Source organism: Leopardus geoffroyi, chromosome C2, assembly GCF_018350155.1.
Source record: "Leopardus geoffroyi isolate Oge1 chromosome C2, O.geoffroyi_Oge1_pat1.0, whole genome shotgun sequence".
NCBI classification, from domain to species: Eukaryota; Metazoa; Chordata; class Mammalia; order Carnivora; family Felidae; genus Leopardus; species Leopardus geoffroyi.
In genome coordinates, this window is record NC_059333.1 from 104,771,413 (window position 1) to 104,791,693 (window position 20,281).

The 20,281-nt window shown below is 36.3% G+C and overlaps 2 protein-coding genes and 1 long non-coding RNA gene across 8 annotated transcripts in view; 2 read left to right on the plus strand and 1 right to left on the minus strand.

Moving 5' to 3' along the window:
* The first annotated feature begins 2,748 nt into the window (after positions 1–2,748).
* On the plus strand, positions 2,749–16,281 carry LOC123611314. The gene is made up of 3 exons (XR_006718580.1): positions 2,749–2,766; positions 12,083–12,084; positions 15,563–16,281. It is a non-coding gene; the product is annotated as an uncharacterized LOC123611314 (long non-coding RNA).
* TRIM59 (tripartite motif containing 59) lies at positions 3,699–15,392 on the plus strand. 5 transcript variants are annotated; one of them, XM_045503111.1, is made up of 4 exons: positions 3,699–3,899; positions 4,351–4,831; positions 5,795–5,868; positions 13,145–15,392. In XM_045503111.1, exon 4 carries the CDS (start codon positions 13,148–13,150, stop codon positions 14,357–14,359), a length of 1,212 nt encoding a protein of 403 aa, XP_045359067.1. In that variant the 5' UTR covers positions 3,699–3,899; positions 4,351–4,831; positions 5,795–5,868; positions 13,145–13,147; the 3' UTR covers positions 14,360–15,392. The 5 variants fall into 5 exon arrangements, with proteins under 5 accessions (XP_045359067.1, XP_045359066.1, XP_045359071.1 ...); XM_045503110.1 differs by having other exon boundaries at positions 3,700–3,899; positions 5,795–5,872; XM_045503115.1 differs by lacking the exons at positions 3,699–3,899; positions 4,351–4,831 and adding an exon at positions 4,852–5,078.
* A 323-nt stretch (positions 16,282–16,604) lies between the features above and the next one.
* Positions 16,605–20,281, minus strand: part of SMC4 (structural maintenance of chromosomes 4) — a 47,135-nt gene continuing 43,458 nt past the window's right edge. For both annotated transcript variants that reach the window (XM_045503101.1, XM_045503102.1), the window contains exons 20-24: positions 19,971–20,144; positions 19,350–19,532; positions 18,970–19,202; positions 18,257–18,440; positions 16,605–17,786 (exon numbers count right to left, since the gene is read on the minus strand). In XM_045503101.1, coding sequence (XP_045359057.1) covers positions 17,634–17,786; positions 18,257–18,440; positions 18,970–19,202; positions 19,350–19,532; positions 19,971–20,144 — 927 coding nt within the window. In that variant the 3' untranslated portion in view covers positions 16,605–17,633. The remainder of the gene's footprint in view (positions 17,787–18,256; positions 18,441–18,969; positions 19,203–19,349; positions 19,533–19,970; positions 20,145–20,281) is intronic.

Below are 20,281 nucleotides of genomic sequence, written 5' to 3' on the forward strand. Positions count from 1 at the left end.
ATCTTTTCCCATTCCGTTGGTTGCCTTTTAGTTTTGTTGGTTGTTTCCTTTCTAGCAAAGCAGATTTTAAAGAATCTGTGTGATCAATCACTATTGTTGTTCAGCTTGTGTAAATAATCAGGCCAACCTTGTTATAACTGGACTTGTTTTACAAATGAATTAGTCTTGGGGCACCTGGGTGGCGCAGTCGGTTAAGCCTCTGACTTCAGCCAGGTCACGATCTCGCGGTCCGTGAGTTCGAGCCCCGTGTCGGGCTCTGGGCTGATGGCTCAGAGCCTGGAGCCTGTTTCCGATTCTGTGTCTCCCTCTCTCTCTGCCCCTCCCCCGTTCATGCTCTGTCTCTCTCTGTCCCAAAAAAAATAAATACACGTTGAAAAAAAAAATAAAAAAAAAAATTTAAAAACAAATGAATTAGTCTTGATTTTGCCCTCTCTAGAAATAAGGGTGAATTTAGAAATATTATCTTTCAATAATGCATCCTTATGGATGTTAGATTCTAGGTTTGATTAATTCTCTTTAAACGTTTGTTGTTTGCCTAAGCTGGACTACTTGAGAATTTCAGACCGATGGCCATAATAACTCATATACAATCTTTCTGCATATTACTCTATGGAGATAATAAAAGGGACATCATGGGCATATGACTATTTAAACAGCTGGACAATGGGATGGACTCCCCAACAAATGAGTAACTCAGCTATCACCTTGATCAATTCTATGTGGCTGGAATAACAAAATTTCTCCTTAAAAGTCAGAGCATACCCCACTCCATGGAGTTAACTATGAACTTGCAGAGATAATGGATGGCCCCCACCTTCCTTATAATTGGATTGGAGAATGCACTTGGGGATGCCCTTATCTCCTGGGACAAGTCATCTCCCACTTGCCAGCAATTCCTTGTAATTAGGATATTAAGGCTAGACACCAGGCAAAGAAGGCTTCTTAATGGTTTTATCCTTTAGTCCTATTTGTCCCAGGAGCCACCTCTATTGATGTAAAATTACAAGCAGAGCCTCTTGCAAAGCATACAGTGGCCATCTTTAACCACACCCAAGAAGTCACCCCCATACCAGCACATATAGGCATGTTTCTATTACTAAAAAGAATGTTTCTTGTTGGCCTATGATAAATGTTACATGGGACTCTCTGAGCCATTGGAGGCCTTTCTCTTATCCTCAAACTCTCAAAATTTTAACTGAATATTCCAACCCACAAATAGGCTCATGGAAACAAATGTCTTGACTACATAGTCCTTCTTATTGATACACTCTGGAAGGATTATATCAAATATGGGATAGATATATGTAGCTTACTCCTATGATAGGACAACTAAGCCAAAAGGCCCTTTTATGATGGGGACAGAAAAACCATACCCCTGATTCATGGTCCAATAGTACTTGCCAAATAGAACGTCTCTCCCCAAGAAGTCTGTGACCATACCATTATTTTATAGGCAATGTTTTGGTTTGCTACTGATTAGACAAGGCAACCAGGCATCAGATAGCTTGCACCTAATGAAACACAATGGATATCAGTGGTTATGTGACCCAAATTTGTGGCCCTGGCTTCCACCAGGCTGGACTGGAAGATGTACTATAGGTTATGCCTGGATGCACGGCCATAGCACTAGAACTGTCATAAGTCCAGCCAATCTTCCATATTTAAAGCAACAATGGAAAAGATCCATGTTCCATTGGTATGAGCATCTGACATCTATTTTTCTTCCATCAGTAGGTTTAGAAGATGGCACACAGAGGCCCTTGATAAATACACAATTAAGGCCTCAAATGATTCTCAAAATAGCCTTACATTATTAAACACTAAAGTAACTCAAATATGTAAAGCAATTCTACAAAATAGAATGGTATTAAATGTCTTAAGAGTAGCACAAGGAGGAATGAATGGCATTATTAAAGTGGAATGTTGTGTCTATGTTCCAGATTTTAACAAAAATATAACAGGATTACTTACTGATATCAATAGTCAAACTATTCCTTCTGAAGACTCTACATTGCCACTTAATGACTGGTTACATTCCTGGTCAGGAAGTGGACTATGGTCTATGCCAAATGGTCTTCTCATTGCTCTTATTTTCATTATAATATTAATACTAATGCATTGTCTCATTTGCTTTGTTCTGTCCTATTGTCAAGATACAAGCAAGCAATTCCTGACTCCTTCACCCAGCTGACAGCTTACTACTGCCCGGATGTTCACTGTGGACTCTACAGCAGTGGCCTTCTGTAATCTATTTGTAGAAACAGATAGTGACCAATTTCAGTCTATAGGGACATCTCTACAACCATCTTTTTCTGTCAGCTTGAAGAAGTCCAGAAGATGAGCCCTTCACCCTTCGACAACTTTAAAGATTTAAGGACCAAAATTGTTAAGGGGAGAAATGAGGGATAGAAGCAGAAAAATGTTCACCTTTAGGCCAGTAGGCTCACCTACAGCCTGCATAGTTTTGATAAGGATCAAATACATGCTGGTTGCTACATTCTTAAAGGGTTTCATGACTGCCTGTACATCTCACCATTAGTTAATATTGAGCTGAATGATAAGTACCAGAGAAATCTTGGGAAAGTAGTTTTAGTAGAAATTTAAAGAAAACATTTATTAAAAAAATTTTTTTTAATCTTTATTTATTTTTGAGACACACACACACACACACACACACACACACACACACAGACTGTGCGAGTGGGGGAGGGGCAGAGAGAGAGAGACACACACACAGAATCTGAAGCAGGCTCCAGGCTCTGAGCCGTCAGCACAGAGCCCAACGTGGGGCTCGAACTCACGGACCGGGAGATCGTGACCTGAGCTGAAGTCGGACGCTTAACCGACTGAACCATCCAGGCGCCCCTCAAAGAAAACATTTATGATTTAACACTCTATGTACATCCCCTCCCCCTTGAGGACTAAGCATACAACCACCAACATCATAGAGCAAAAGTGCAGATTTTTCTGCCCATGGGTCCTGACCCCCAGCTACTTAAATAAACTTACTAAATTGTACCACACAATGTTTCAAGAATTCTTTCTTGGACTTTGCATTCCAAGATCCCACAATAGTACATTTGTTACAAATGATGAATCTACATTGACTCATCATAATCACCCCAAATCCATAGTTAATATTACTGGTTCAGTTCTTTTAAAGAGAATAATTTTTATAGAAGTATAGTGCATTTATTGCTAAGGAAAGATATCCATATTATTTTGACAGAAAACTAAAAATCTATCAATGACACCAGTGTTTAGATGGAAAATGTATATGCATAATAAAGCTGAAATGAATATATACCATCATGCAACGGTGGGGATCTTGGGATACTGGCAGAATGCATACGTCATAAGCAAAACTTTCAGTAACTGGATTGGTGAAGACATCTGAAATTTGGGACTCACGCTATTATCTTGTTTTTTTTTTATTTTTTTTTTTTATTTTTTTTTTTAAATTTTTTTTTTTCAACGTTTATTTATTTTTGGGACAGAGAGAGACAGAGCATGCACGGGGGAGGGGCAGAGAGAGAGAGGGAGACACAGAACCGGAAACAGGCTCCAGGCTCCGAGCCATCAGCCCAGAGCCTGACGCGGGGCTCGAACTCATGGACCGCGAGATCGTGACCTGGCTGAAGTCGGACGCTTAACCGACTGCGCCACCCAGGCGCCCCGCTATTATCTTGTTTTATGTTATGTTTAATATTTTTCTATAATTTAATGTATGAGAGCCTAATACCTGAATGTATTGGCAATATACAGTATACCAAGGCTGTTTTATTTGGCAGAGCGGTAAATGACTTCTCAGTACAGTTAAAGAGATGGAAGCTGTGATGAGTCTTGAGCTACAGCTGGATAAAGTTTCTCAAGAAAAAAGGGAAGAGGACTACTGAACTGTATGTTTTCTGAGTCTAGGGGCTTAAGAAGGTTAAATAGGGTGAAGAGATTGAATCAGAAATCAGGAATTCTGAGCAACAGTCATCTTTAGTCGATTAATTTCATGAAGTTGGAAAAGGAGGTGGGGGAGACTGGGGAGACTAGGGAGACGGTCTTTGATGAGTCCTGTAGTCCCACTAGCTGTCACAGAGTAAGTTCTCTAAGAAAACTGTAGGTAATCAGAAGACTCCTCCCCTAGGCTCAGCCAGGTACTCAGTTAGAGTCCAGGTCCGACTGGAGGGCGGGGTGACGGAACTTGCGCACCGGTGTGCGTGTGCCCTCAGGGTCGGTGACGTCCCGCTACCGGGAACTTGTGAGGTAACAAAGGGAGACGCTGCGCGTCAAAGTCCAGAATCTGGACGTGCCGGATTGGTTCCAAGTAAAACACAGTCCTATGAAACGTTCTTGTAGAAACTGTCAGCCACCGCCAGGCCCCACCTCTCCCGGAGCCGCGGACATCTCACCGCCCCAAGAGGGAGCCCAGCCCACGACTTTGGCCGCTAGAAGCGCCCGCACGCACTAAAGCGCCTCCTACCGCGTGCCTCCAGAGCTTCTGAGAGGCGGACCCGCGCCTACTGCGCAGGTGCAGGAAGCTGGCCCAGAGTTTGGAGCCAGGCCCTCGCAATTACGTCTCTGCCTCCGCAGGCGCTGCGAGCAGTTTACTTTTGAACAGGGGCCCCGCGCTCTTTCCCATTGGCGGATGCTACGCAGTTGAATGTTGCCAGGAGACTGCGCCTGCGCCCTGAGGCTCCGCGAGGCCCCGCCCCATCTGGGCACCTGAAATCCCTCAGGGCGGAGGAGGGCGGGGACGCAGAGCATCTCGGGGACGCCTAGCCTGGAGGCCGTAGAGCAGTTTCTGCCTGTGGAGTAGCTCTGTCTCTTCCTCCCCGGGGTGAGTCTAAGGAGCGTGCCTTTGGGTCCGAGAATGCGACTTTGGGTCTCTGTTCTTTCCCTGTAGCACAGGCTGGTATACTGGGTGTATTTGGAGGAGAGTCCAGGGGCTTGCTGATGGAGATGGTGGGCATGAGTACTGCATTTATTCTCTCTTGTCCCAGGTGGGGAGTTTGGGGAATCTCGTGTTCCTCCCTCCGGTATGGAACTGCATTTCTCTGTGAGGGAGCAGCCCTTTGTGGTGGAGGGTGAGAAGAGCGGCACTCCACAGAACTGGTCTGCCTTGCGTGGTTGGGGGGCGGAAGGCGCCGAGGCGGTGGAAGTGCATTAGGAGGGAGGCTCGGGAGGATTTGTCGTTAACCTTCGAGAAAGAGAAGGCTGTTATTTTGAGGCCCTTCGTTGTGAGAGGTTCTCCTGAGACTTAACAGAGTGGGTGTAATTATGCCCATTTTACAAGTGTGAAACCTCAGTTCTGAGAGGCATTGGGAAAAACTGACCCAGGGTCCCACAACATTTAAATGGCAGAACTGAGATGTACGGACGTAATAATGATGGGATACCCTAAATCAGAGTTTATTATTTTAAGCTGGCAAGATCTTTCAGTCCCATGGATGTTTCTTGTCTGCAAGTTAACTTTAAGCAGTCTAAAATGAGCGTGAATGTTTGCTCCGTCATCACCATTGTTGGCTAACATTTTCAAGAGCTCGTAAGATACTTGACGTTACAAAAAGAGGTCCTTTGTGACAATTTATTTGGTCACAGAATTGTTGGGCTTTTCAAGGTACAGGTGATAGATACCTCTCCTGCACCAACTGTTGATATTTGTCACTATTTTTATAAAAACACAATGAGGCATAGAGGAGATAAACATTAGAGTGAAATAACCATTCCTATGATGTCATATTTAATACATTTTTTGAGAATGTAAATTGAAAACACTCAGATAAAATTATTTTAATTTTAGAATACGAATAAAAGAATCTGAAAAAGTTGGAGAAGATAAAGTATATTCAGTCGCTAAGCCAGAAGATCAACAAAGTAGGTAAAGCTCTGAACCAGTAAGTGAATACAAAATAAATTTTCAGTAAATTTTTACTAAGTGTATGATTTCAAGTGTAAGTTGAGATTCTTTAATTTTTTTTTAAAAAAGACGTGTTGTTGTATAAAATTCAAGCCGTCTAGGAGGAGCATAAAATGAAAAGTAAACAACTCCTTCATTTGACTTATAACTTGAAGTTAGTCACTTTTGTATACTCTTTCAGAAATTTTACAAGGATTTGTGTACATCTAAACACACAAATGGTATCATCTTATACATACAGATCTGCAGGTTGCATTTATTGTTACCTGGACACCATTTTACTATCCATTTACATACTGGTTTGCATTTTTTTGATGATTATATAGCTATCCTTTGAAGTAAGGTACCATAATTTACCTAGTCTGGCAAGGTGAAATTTTGATTTTAGGTAATGTTAAACATTGCCTTTCAGCAGACATATTGCTGGATGTTTTCCACCAAATACATTTTCACTGTGAAAAGTATTATGGAATAAGCAATGAAAACAATTTCTCATTTCAGTTCCTGGTTAAATTGCGCATATATATATATATATATATATATATATATATATATATTTATTTATTTTAGGTTGGGGAAATAGGTTAATGTGAAAATACAAGAACAGTGCAAATGAGCAGAGTTAAAGTCCTGTCTGATCATAGGATTTTTTTTTTTTTAATTTGAAAGTGTTATGGGAATCCATTATTTTTGTATGTTTATGTGTATAAAAGTATTTTTAAAATCTTGCCCTATGTATATAGATGGCGCAATTGTAGTATTTCTAATCTTTTTTTTTTTTTTTAAAGCATTTATTTATTTTTTAGTTTGGAGAGAGAATGCAAGCTGGGGAGAGGGGCAGAGAGAGAATCTTAAGCAGGCTGCACATTTAGCACCGAGCCCAATGTGGGGCTTGATCCCACAACCCTGGGATCATGACATGAGCTGAAATCAAGAGTCGGATGCTGAACCAACTGAGCCACCTAGGCACCTCTAAAGTAATCTTAAATTGCATTACATATGCATAGTATCAGGGCCAAAATATGTGAGACCCAATCAAAATTTTTCCAGACTTATAGCTGACTCACACTGTAAGTTCTAGAGCCAGTCACTTAACTCTATAATGTGGTAAACATAATTTCTCTTCAGAGGTTGTAAAATGTAATGGATGTTTTATTACTGTTCATGTGTAGAGATGAAAGGCATTATTAGTGAATTAAAACTTAAAAAGTAGTTTACTCACTAAACTGTTAATAGAATGGAAAATATTTTTTTTTTGTATTGCTTAATTCTCCATAATCTATTATGTGTACTGACCATCCATAATATGCTAGTTGGACATTGTGGAGGCTCCATAGGAAATCAGCTTTCTGGAGAAAGACTGCATAAAAAGTTTAGAAATTCAGAAGTGTGTTTATTTTTGACACTGAAACACAAGAAATTTGTGAAATGACTTTTAAGTAGATGATTTAGCCTCAAATTTTTTTCTGAAAAAGATTTATTATATTTATTTCTTGGTGACTTTAAAAAGGGAAGCAGGAAATCTGGAAATACGTTATTAGTGTTTTGGGGGTTTTAGTACTCACTGGAGGAAAAGAACATTTTACATGGGTTACTTTTATTTTACTTCTTTGCTTTCTAAAAGTGTAAAATAATATAAATAGATTCTACAATTAATTTGGCAGAGGAAAGACTAGATAATAGGCAAAAACTTGAAAGTTTTTATTGTGTTGAAAATATGCATAAAATTTACCATTATAACCATTTTTAAGTATACAGTTTAGTGGCATTCAGTACATTCACATTTTTGTTCAACTTGTCACGATCCATTGGCATCAAACTTCTTCCATCTTCCCAAACTGGAACTAAACAATAACTCTCCATCTTGTCTCCCTCTAGCACTATTTCACTTTCTATCTTTGTGAATTGTTTACTATCTTCTATTATGCGTATTTCCACATCCTTTATGATCATACAGTTTTTCTCCTTTGACTTAATAATTTCCTTTTTATTAAATTAATTTTACATTTCTGGGAAGAACCTCATTTTGGTCATTGTTCTGTGTTCTTTTAATGTACTCTGGATTTGTTTTTGCTAATACTGTGTTCGGGATTTTAGAACAGTATCCATTTTTGAAATTAGTTGATTTTTAGTTTGTGTTTGTTAGGTTTTGGAGTCTTGTTATATTATCTATCTTCAAAACAAATGGCAAACTTTTTTTTTTTCTTTATTTTGAGAGAGATGGTGGGGTGGGAGGCAGAGAGAGAGAATCCGAAGCAGGCTCAAGTAATGTGGGGTCTTGATTCTACAAACCATGAGATCATGACCCAAGCCAAAACCAAGAGTCAGGTGCTCAGTTGACTTAGCCACATAGGTGCCCCGTGTAATTCAGTCACTTTTCCCAAAATTTAGTTTTGTCATTACCTCTATGTTCAGATGAGATAGTCTGTCAGTTCCAGTTCTCAAAGACCTTCCTTTTGGATCTGTCATCTTCTTCCAGATGACTTGTTCCCTATACTTGCTGCACAGTTGTCCTGGATTTAATTTCACCATTAACGGAGTGAGAATTCTTGATTTTCTTATTTCCCTGAGGTAGATTCTTTAGAAAGGGTGGATGAGTGTTCATTTTTAGGCCTCTCATGTCAACTGTCTTCAGTCTACCCTCAAAATTTATTCTTCTGGGTATAGAATTTTAGGTTGGAAGCCATTTTTTCCTGAGAACTTTGAGGCCATTCCTTCACTGCCTTCTAGTTTCCAGTGTTGTATCATACATACAGCATAGCTAAATCTAAGATACTTATCCTAGAAAATATACATAGGTGAAGTTTTTTTCTCCTCTCCACCCTCCCCAAAAGTCTGGGCTGGATATGGAAAACTTCTGGTGCATAAAATGCTGTAGTAGTTTTTGGAAGAATTAGCTTCTAAGCATGATAACCACCCATATCTTATGTTTCTCAGGCAATAACCAGTTATTTTACAGAGTTATTTTCAGCAAGGCTTGCTTCTGTTAACCAGTTCTGACTTGTCATAAGTTTATTGCCTAAAACCCGTTTTTAATAACTCAGCAAGAGGGTAGTCTTCCAAATTCCAAGAGTGGAATTTGATTTATGTATCTTCAAGTTATCCACAAATTTCTAATTATATGAAAGTTAACTTTTGAGACCATATTTGCTTTCTATGTGAACTCAAGAGCTGACATTTTCTTTCAACAATGTTGTGAATATCTTCATTCTAAATGAAGTTGAGCTTTTGGGGTCCCCAGATGGGTTCTCAGGGAAAATGTTTTCTAGCTTTTGACAAATAGGGGACTTTGGAGGGAAGGGTTAGATTCTGTTTTAGGCCTAATTTTGGTACTTAAAACATTATATAATATTAAATCTAAATTGAATATGTGTCTACTGCTCAAATGTTATTTTTTCCCTGCAAAGTGCTGTTTTGTTTATTCCTTCATTATGAATTCTGACATCACTAAAGTCCTCTGAGAACAGGTTTGTTTTTCATGGATCGTTTTTGTGTGATTAGAGCTGTTACGAAGGCTTCCCAACATGCATTCACTTTCATTTACCTGCAGTGAATGTCATCTTCTGTACTGTTGCCCAGTTACTTTAGTTTCCTGGAATGCTTCACAGTTTAAGCTTACTATCTATGTGACACATCTTGGCCCATTAGGGTTCTGAATATTGTCAATCTGAATGGAGTATTTTTTGATAGACTTGTAGACTCTCCTATTATAGCTCTTCCTAAACAAAATAGAGATTTTGCTATTTAAAAAACAAAACTAAGATCTGACATTTCATTAACATTGCTGTCTTAAGAGGGAGTATTTATTCAACCAATATTGAGTGAATACCTACTATGTGTCAGGTTCTGTGTTTAGACATAATTCCTGCCCTTATTGCAGGCTTACATCTTAATATATAGGTAAATGTTACAAAATTCTCTTAAACTCCAGTTAAGTGCTGTAAATTGGCAGTACAGCACTCAGTGAGATTAATACGGGATCTAATTTGGGGAGGAGGCTGGGCCCAATGAGACTTGAATAAGAGTTTGATTTCCAAAATGATGAAAGAGCATAGAGCCAAAAAATCTAAAGAGGTTTTTAATAATTAAAAGTACAGAATTATTTGTAGATGTCTTCTTAAACTTTTAAAAGTTAGTTTTGTAGAGGATGATTTGGTGTAACCTTTATATTTTACATGAATGGGACTTGGATTTTTTTGTTTTGCTCTTTAAGGTTCTCTAAATGGTGGTGTAACTTGATCTTTCTCTATCAGGGCTAAGTAGGTCCTGAAGATTGTGGCTTGCATTTGAAAACCGGTACAAATTAAGACTTTAAGAGGAGGTAGGGTGCAAAATTTCAGGCTTCTGTTGTTGGAAATGTCAAAAATATCTTGCCAAGAGGTTACCACTGCTGGGTTTCTTTCACTAAGGAAAGAGGACTGAGGATGTTCTTTACCACTAATACTCTACTGGTCAGTAATTCATAGTTAACCCCAATCAACACTTCATCTTGAAAAGTGATTTTTATTGGAAGGACTGAGGATTCAAGCCCTGAATCCGGCTTTGTGCTGACAGCTCAGAACCTGGAGCCTGCTTCAGATTCTGTCTCCTTCTCTCTCTGCCCATCCCCCACTTGCACTGTCTCTCTCCAAAATAAACAAACATTAAAAAAAATTTTTTTCCCCTTCCAAATATTCAAATTACTACTTTGGAATATTACACTATGCTGATTCTGGGCTTTAAGCATACTAGTATTTCAATTCAAGAAGCTAGGAAATTTATAGTAGCAGTAATTAGAGAAATTATTAATACTTTTTTTTAGAAACTGTTGTTGAGCCAACTGGGAATATGAATTCTCTTGAATTAAAGACTATAATTTTGCTAATGCCAATTTGTTATTTAGGCAGAATGTTTAATCTTGCTTGTATTTGCATCATTAAAAAAAATCCTAACCTTTAAGTATAATTGATGCATATTACATTAGTTTCAGGTATACAATACAGTGTTTCAACAACTCTATATATTATGCTATGCTCACACAAGTGCAGCTACCATGCTAATACATGTAATACGCTATTACAATACCAGTGAGTGTATTCCCGATGCTGTATCTTTCATCTTTGTGACTTATCCTACAACTGTAAGGCTCCTAACCTTCCAAGCCCCTTCACCCATTTCACCATCCCACCCACCCCTGCCCTGCAACCACCATTTCTCTGTATTTGTGAGTCTGTTTTGGTGTTTTTGTTTGCTTATTTGTTTTTTTGGATTTCCACATGTAAGTGAAATCATATGGTATTTAGTCTTATTTCACTTAGCATAATACCTTCTAGGTCCATCCATGTTGTTTATTGCAGATGGCCAGATCTGATTTTTCTATGGCTGATTGTTATTCCATTGTATATCTATATATATTATACACATACATATATAAATACATGTATCTATATATACATATGCACATACCCACCAGATCTTATCCATTCACTTATTGATAAGACACTTGTGTTACTTCCGTATCTTGTCTATTGCAAATAATGCTGCAGTGAACATGGGGTATATATATCTTTTTGAATTAGTGTTTTTATTTTCTTTGGATAAATACCTAGTAGTGGAATTACTGGGTTGTATTGGATTTCAATTTTTAGTGTTTTGAGGAACCTCCATTCTGGTTTCCAGTGATTGCACCAGTTTACACTCCACCAACAATGCAGGATTCCTTTTTCCACATCTTCAACACTTATTTCTTGTCTGATACTAGCCATTCTGACAAACTTAAGGTCTCGTGGTTTTTGAGGTACGTTTCCCTGATGAGCAGTGATGTTGAACATTGTGTCGTGTCTGTTGGCCATCTGGATGTCTTTGGAAAACTGTTAATTCAGATCCTCTGCCCATTTTTTAATTGGATTGTTTTTTGGTGTTGGGTTAAAGAAGTTCCTGATATATTTTGGATATTAACCTCTTATCAGGTATCATTTGCAAATGTCTTCTTCCATTGCCTTTTCATTTGCTGGGCAGAGACTTTTTATTTTGGTGTAGTTTTATTTGTTTTGGTTTCTCTTGAGACCTATTGAGTAAAACGTTGCCAAGGCTGATGTCCCAGAGACTATTTTCTGTTTTCTTTAAGGGAGTTTTCAGGTTTTATGTTTAGGTCTTTAATCCACTTTATTTTTGTATATGGTGTAAAGAAAGTGGTTTCATTCTTTTGCACATAGCTGTTCAGTTTTCCTAATATAATTAAAGAGATGATCTTTTCCTTATCGTATGTACTTGTCTCCTTTGTCCATAGATTGCCCATGGCAGTGTCCTTTGTGTCTGGTTTTATACTAGTATCACACTGATTACTACAGCTTTGTAGTTGTTTGAAATCTGGGATTGCAGATTATTTTGGCACTCAGGGACCTTTGTGGTTCCATACAAGTTTTAGGCTTGTTCTAGTTCTATGAAAAGTACTGTTGGTATTTTGATAGAGATTACATTGAAGCTATAAATTGATTTAGGTAGTATAGACATTTTACCAATATTCTTCCCATCCAGGAGTATGGCATGTTTTTCAATTTGTCATCTTCAGTTTCTTCAATTGGTGTTGAATAGTTTTCAGAGTACAGGTCTTTTACCTCCTTGGCTTATTCCTAGGCATTTTATTCTGGTAAATGTGGGTGTTAATTTCTTTCTACTACTTTGTTAATAAACGTATAGAAATACATTAATTTTGTATCCTGCAACTTTACTGAATCTTCATTTATTCTAACAGTTTTTGGGGGAGTCTTTAGGGTTTTCTATATAAAGTATTGTGTCATTTTAACTTTTTTTTTTTTTTTTTTACCAATATGGATGCTTTTTATTCCTGTCTGCTGTGGCTAGGACTTCCAGTTATTTGTGCAGTTTTGATTTTAGCACTTAGGATGTAAAAAGTTGCACAGATTATCATTAAGTAGACTTCAGTAGAACACTGAATTTTACTTTTGCATAGCAACAAACTTAAATAACTTTAATTTGAAGAATTATAAATTAGAATTGTTTAGCATGTTTTTTTGTCCCAAGGTGAGTAAATTTTTAAAAATGATCAGTCTGTTACATATTAGGAGTTGTATTACTCAGAAAGCTGCATTTAAAAAATCTTAAACATCTTATTGTCTTTTAAATGACAAGCACAATATATTAATAGTTTTGAGGTTAACATCTGAAACTTTACATAGTATGTACAGGTATCTTTGTTGTAAGTAGGCTTAAAATATTTTTTTCTCTTGACAGGAAATGCACAATTTTGAGGACGAGTTAACATGTCCCATTTGTTACAGTATTTTTGAAGATCCTCGTGTACTACCATGCTCTCATACGTTTTGTAGAAATTGCTTGGAAAATGTTCTTCAAGCATCTGGGAACTTTTATATATGGAGACCTTTACGAATTCCACTCAAGTGCCCCAATTGCAGAAGTATTATTGAAATTGCTCCGAGTGGTATTGAATCTTTACCTGTTAATTTTGCATTAAGGGCTATAATTGAAAAGTACCAGCAAGAAGACCATCCAGATATCGTTACCTGTCCTGATCATTACAGACAACCATTAAATGTTTACTGTCTCCTAGATAAAAAATTAGTTTGTGGTCATTGCCTTACCATAGGTCAACATCATGGTCATCCCATAGATGATCTTCAGAGTGCCTATCTGAAAGAAAAGGATACACCTCAAAAACTGCTTGAACAGTTAACTGACACACACTGGACAGATCTTACTCGTCTTATTGAAAAGCTGGAAGAACAGAAATCTCATTCAGAGAAGATGGTCCAAAGTGATAAGGAAGTTGTTCTCCAGTATTTTAAGGAGCTTAGTGATACATTAGAACAGAAAAAAAAAACCTTCCTAGCTGCTCTTGGTAATGTTAGCAATCTGATTAATCAAGAATACACTCCACAAATTGAAAGAATGAAAGAAATAAGAGAGCAGCAGCTTGAATTAATGACACTGACAACATCTTTACAGGAAGAGTCTCCACTGAAATTTCTTGAGAAAGTTGATGATATCCGCCAACATGTACAGATTTTGAAACAAAGACCACTTCCTGAGGTTCACCCTGTTGAAATTTATCCTCGAGTAAGCCAAATACTGAAAGAAGATTGGAGCAGAACAGAAATTGGACAAATTAAGAAACTTCTCATTCCTGAAATGAAAATTTCTTCAAAGAGGATGCCATGTTCCTGGCCTGATAAGGATGAAAAAGAAGTCGAATTTTTTAAGATTTTAAACATCGTTATAGTTACATTAATTTCAGTGATACTGATGTTGATCCTTTTTTTTAACCAACACATAATCACCTTTTTAAATGAAATCACTTCAATATGTTTTTCTGAAGTCTCTCTATCTGTTTACCAAAGTTTATCTAACAATTTGCATGATTTAAAGAATATGCTATGTCACACTTTCTATTTACTGAAGGAATGCATGTGGAAAATATTTTCTCATTGAAAATTCAAATCTGAATTGCTTAAATAGGCTTATTCTGTACAGCAGAGACCAACAATTGCTAAAGGGAGAAATAGGGTAGCATGGATAAATAGCAAACTAAATTATCAGAGTTGCAAATACAAATACATAGAAATGTTAAATCATCCATGTGTCTTAGATGGAAATATGTCAGAAATGACACAGAATGTGTCTAAACTAGAATATCTAGTAACTAATACATTATCCTATTTTATTTTGCTTGGCGCTGACTTTATCACTGTGACATTGAAATATTTCTGTACCAATCCTGTCTTTTAGCATTATTATTTCTTTTACATCATCATATGCTGCAGTGGTTGGTTAGTGTTGCAGTTCTTTATGTATACATAGCTTTTAGGTTAAAAGATGGCAAAATCCCTCAAGTGCATATATACCTTTATTTTGATGTGGCCCCGGAGCCTTTGGGCAAAACCAGGAGGGTGAGTAGAGGTTTTAATTCAAGCAGCAGTCTAAAAGTGGTAAGGGATTGCTTACATTAAGGTTATTTCTGATCAAACATACATGATACATTAATGTATTTTAGATAAACATTGCATTAAATCAACGTTCATTCCTAACAAACTGCTGATTTTGGAAATGTGTTAGGGAACAGTGACCTTTCAAATAATGGTCTTTATGGTTTGTATAAATGACTTTTGGTTAGTGCTTTATTTAGTCTTACCAATTTTTGGATAAAAGCTCTAAAAACATGTTATTAGAATAGTATATTGTTGATATATTCCATCCTCATTAGAGTTAGGTGGCATCATGTTAACTATATTCGTCTTAAAAATGGTCTTAAGTTTTCTGCGATTTGCTTATGTGAATATCAAAGTACCAATAATTTAATCTTTTCTTGAATTTTGCTTAAATGGGAGTCTGTAGTTATTAAGTCAAATCCCTTTAATTAGTTCCCTTATTAACAGGGACTGGAATTGTGCTTGTGGTAGGACTTTTGGCTCTTTTGTCCATGGAACTGTAAATACAAGGTTATTTGCTTTCCAGAAATCCTAAATCAGCTGTTGCTCTTGGATCCATTCCCTAGGAGTCCTACCTAGCTCAGACTTTCAGGTCATATTAGGGAATGCTCCTGGTCCTAGGTTACATATAAAATGTCATGAATTAATATGACTATAGTTCTAAATTACTGTTTAAGTTTTGAGAGAGAACATGAGCAGGCTCCAGGCTCTCAGCTATCAGCATAGGGCTCGACGTACGGCTCGAATTCCCTAGCTGTGAAATCACAACCTGAGCTGAAGTCGGATGCTCAACTGAACCATTCAGGTGCCCCTACTGAGAAGAAGTCTTAACACAAAAATGGCTGGCTGTATTAAATTTATGATCAGAATATCTAGCACAATAAACAGTCATGTGGGCAAAGAACATTTGCAGGGTATTAATGGAAGTGGAGGGGAGAGAGATTGAAGTATTGAAATATACAACATAGTAACTTTATGCTGAAGTTGCATTAAATTTTAGTCACAACACAAAAATGCCATGTATTTTTTGAGTACATGTATTAATTAGTAAGCACTGATATTTGTTAGCTATTACGGGTCAAGCACTTACTGAAGTAGGTATTCTACTTTTTATAGATAAGGAAACCCCAAAGTAATTTGTCCAAGGCCATACAGCCAGCATATGGGAGAACCCATGTATTATTTTGATATTTTGAAAGTCCTGCTGTCATGGTATCAAAACTTTAAGCCAGTTGTTTTATTTTTATTAAATTAAGGCTTCTAATTTATATCTAAGAATCATTTATAACTAAAAATTGAAGCATATACCTATGAACATTTTAGGTTTGACATTTTGTAACTTGCCAGTTCTTAGTAGACAAAACTATTTACAAATTTTATGTAGTATGCATGAACATAGTCCCGAATACAAATAACTGATTCTTACACATGCTGCCTCTGTTTTGTAATTTTTACCAGGAGTATGAAATTATAAAATTTAAAGTATATAATCTTGATATATTTCTAAGTTTTATGTATAACAAAATATTTTAATAAACTTATTTTGCTACTTTACTTGCACTGAGTGTCATAATAAGGTGCTCAAACTCAGGAGTGGTATCTTTGGAATTCATATAGGTTATGGGAATTAACTCTACATGTAGTAAGAGTTAAATTCCATTTACCACTAATCTCACCCACTGAAAAAGCATGATTATAGTTTTACTTTTCCCTTCTATATAATCTTGATTTAAAACAAATGACCATACTGGAGTTTCAGATTTTACTTTATTTAAGTACATGCTAATGTATTTACATATTTAATGACTGTTATGATACAAACCATCTTTGTTGGATCTTTTTAGTACCTAAACAATCATCATTGAATAGAGAGCTTTTAGTTTTAATTCCTTAGGATCAATATCTAGAAAGCAAATAGGGCAAAGACTTTTTAATCAATATCAAGAAATTCCTCTTGAAAACCAAGTGGTTGCCAACTTTCAGTAGCACTGTAACACTGAGCTAATGCAGTGTAGAAAATTAAAGGGGGGGGGGAGGGAAAACCCTGGTAATTGGATAGACAAACAGCATATAATTTCCATTTATACTAAGGAAGCTGTTAACCCCTACATATTTTTATGAGGCAAAGATAGTGGGTATTCATTCCTTTTCAACTGATGAGTTATCTCAGATACTGTCTCAGTTTGCTGGTTCTCTTGGAAGTTTTAAACACAAGTTTTAGAAAAGCACATAAAATATTTAACTTCTCATCATGCAGAATTCACAACGGTTTAAAAAACAAAACATTCCCAGTGTTTGGGTTGTAGATACAATGATTGTCTAAATTAGTAAATTAAATAGAATACCTTAAGAATTTATTCAATTAAGTAGCTGGTAGGCTTTTCCCGTGTAGGCCAAAGATGCATGATGGTATGCTTGCTGCCTCTTGGTTAATATGCTCTAGTTCAGAACTTTATTGCTCATCAATGAACTTCCTTTTAACTCTGCTGGCAACAACTTGGGACTAAGGACAAATCACCTCACCCTGCAGGCATCTTACTTTCTCCATAGCCTGCTGCTGTTTACCAAACTGTCCGATTCTTACAGCCTAAGAAGCAGGTACAGAGAATATTTTATTAGACTTATAACATGTCTCCTAATAGCATAAAAACCAGTTACATGATCCAGTTTAGGAGTATGTACTTCATATTATAATCCTTTACAAAGAGAAAATCTCAATAATACAATAGGCTGAATCTATGTGAATTCAGTTTGAGGAATCCTGGATATAAACGAGTTCAACAAAGTCCTTTAGATGCGATTTGTTTTGGGTTTACTGCAACACTTTTTGTTATGTTGTATGTCTTGTAAATTCCAATAAGTCTGTCTGAGATCTCAAACATATTATTTCGAAGAGAAATTATTATGAACTGGGCATTTTTTGTTTGTTCCTAAAGAGGAAAAAAAAAAATAGAAGTGTTCAGTAATAACAAGTATTCCTGTAATCAACATCTAAATTTGACTTCCCTGAAATGTTTTTTTTTGCAATTCAACATTACTTTGATAATTAACATGAACATGAGTGATGGCTTGGATAATTCATGACACAGTAGTTAAGAGAAGCATTTGGGTATTTTTGGAAGCATGGTTGCCAGAAGTCTTCTAGTGGAGATAATATCTAGGCAGAAGATCAGAGATTCTAGTTGTGTTTTTTGCTACTTTACATTATCAATTTATATTTTACTTGTCCAAAAAGGAAGTACTTGGTTCAAATAAAGGACCTGGTCTCTGATATCATAGGACATGGAATTAAGGTATAGGGGAAAAGCTCAAAAGTAAGAAGTAAGTCCATGAATTCCATGTGTATTGTTAGGGAACCTAATAAAATTCTCAGAACAAAAACCTCTAAATGATTACTTACATATATATAAAATGCAACAATGGACACATTTTTAAAATCCAGGGCTGCATCAATTTCGTCCATGAAGTACAGGGGAGTGGGTTTGTAGTGGTGAAGAGCAAATACTAAAGCCAATGAACTAAGTGTTTTCTCTCCTCCTGAAAGATTGAAGATCTTCTTCCAACTTTTCTTAGGTGGTCGAACACTGAATTAAGAAAATCTCTTATTAGTCAAATTACTTGCACAGGTAACGACTTCATGGTCGGTTTTCCATAAATGGCTTCTACCACCTTCCTCGGGGATCTCTAATTTCCTTTTCACAAATCTAAACTTTTTGGGGTTATTTTATAAAAATGTTATTGGAGGATGAATACACAGGAACACCTACCAAAATCTTAAGATTTAAATAGCAAGTCAGTAAATATTTCTTGCTATTCTTCCATTTCCAGCACATATTTTTTTTGCTTTGCAATTTTAAAATCTTGATGTTAAGTTGAAATGGCTCAAAAATTAAAAGATGAACTAGACAAATATTGTGTAAAATTAAATATTTGCCGCCTGCCCAAGATTTATGCTAACAAACTGCCAGTATGTAAATGAATTAGTATTTATCATCAAATAAAACACTCAAGCTGTAGCTCTAACCTTCACATCCCACCCCTAAAATATAGAGTCTGGAGAATATGTAGAGATATGTTAACAAGAGGATCCAAAACTCAGTACAAATTACAAACCTGAACATGATTCCTTCAGAGAAAGGATCCAAGCTGTCTACAAGCTCCAGTTCAGCATCACCTCCCAAAGTAAGCATTTGGTAATTTTCCTTTAATTTATTTGTTATTATATAAAAACCTGCCATGAATTCATTAAGCCTTTGTTTCCGAAGATCTTCATATGCCTGTCTAAAATGATCTCTTTCACAAGTAATTTTGTCCAATTCTGCTACCCGCTGTAAATATAATTCTTCCTATGAAAAAAATATCATGAGAAAAATAACTATTCAGTTATTCATTTGAGATGAGAGCTAATGCTGCTAATTATATAAAATTAAAGTTGACAATTTAGGCTAAGGACTAAAAAGAATCTGACTAAATCATTAACAGTTTATTCATACCTTCTTTTTATACTCTGCAATGGCACCAAGGTTTGGTTTCATTTCATGACACTGGGCTTCTAAAAGTGCAATTTGATTTGTTATAGAATCTGGATTCTTGATTGCTTCAAGATCCTGTGGGCTCAGAACTGCAATTTCTTCAAGAGGATTATCTTCTATGGGATGCAATGATATTCTTGAAATCTAAAAGTTCAGTGTAGATGAGCATTAGGGATGTCACAGAACTGTAATTTATTGTTTAAAAAAATCATATCAATATGACAAATTACCTATCTACTAAAACAATATATTCTAAGGAATTGTGGCTAATTTCTGTAGCAATTATTTTTCAAAAGACTTCAAGAAAAATATTTCTAGTGTTCCGAAGTGTTCATGAAGTCTTCTGTTAAATCTCTGAATCAGCCGTGGGGTGAAGATGGTGAGTAATGTACCCATTATTCAGATTTTTCTGTATATAACAATTACTATATGTTATTATGTTCTCTATAAATCTAGTGATTTTCTCTCGGAATTAAGAATCATAACGTCTCAAAAGTACACACACACAAAACAAACAAAAAACAGCTCTTTTTCATAAAGGATATTTTAAAGTTACATTTAACTAAATGATAACAATCTTACCTCTTTTTGCCAATATTTTATTTTAGAATTATGTTCAGCAATGTGACCATCTATTTGTTCAAGTTTCAACTTAATACTAAGTGCATCTTTTTGAAGTGCATGTTCATTTTCTTGAATTATTTTTAGTTCTTGAAGTAGATTACGATGTTCTTTCTGGATCTCTGGTAAGGATTCCTAGAAACCAAGAAGAACTACTATAGGTAGGACCCTCCCAAATGGAAAGAACAGGTATTTTCACATTAGAGATGAAGTTAGCAATCTCTTCCTATGTCCCATACATTTTACAGTTTATTTACAGAAAAGTTACAATA

Excerpts from the sequence above, each read along its gene's own strand:
- TRIM59 (XM_045503111.1), top strand. The coding sequence starts at position 13,148 with ATGCACAATTTTGAGGACGAGTTAACATGTCCCATTTGTTACAGTATT.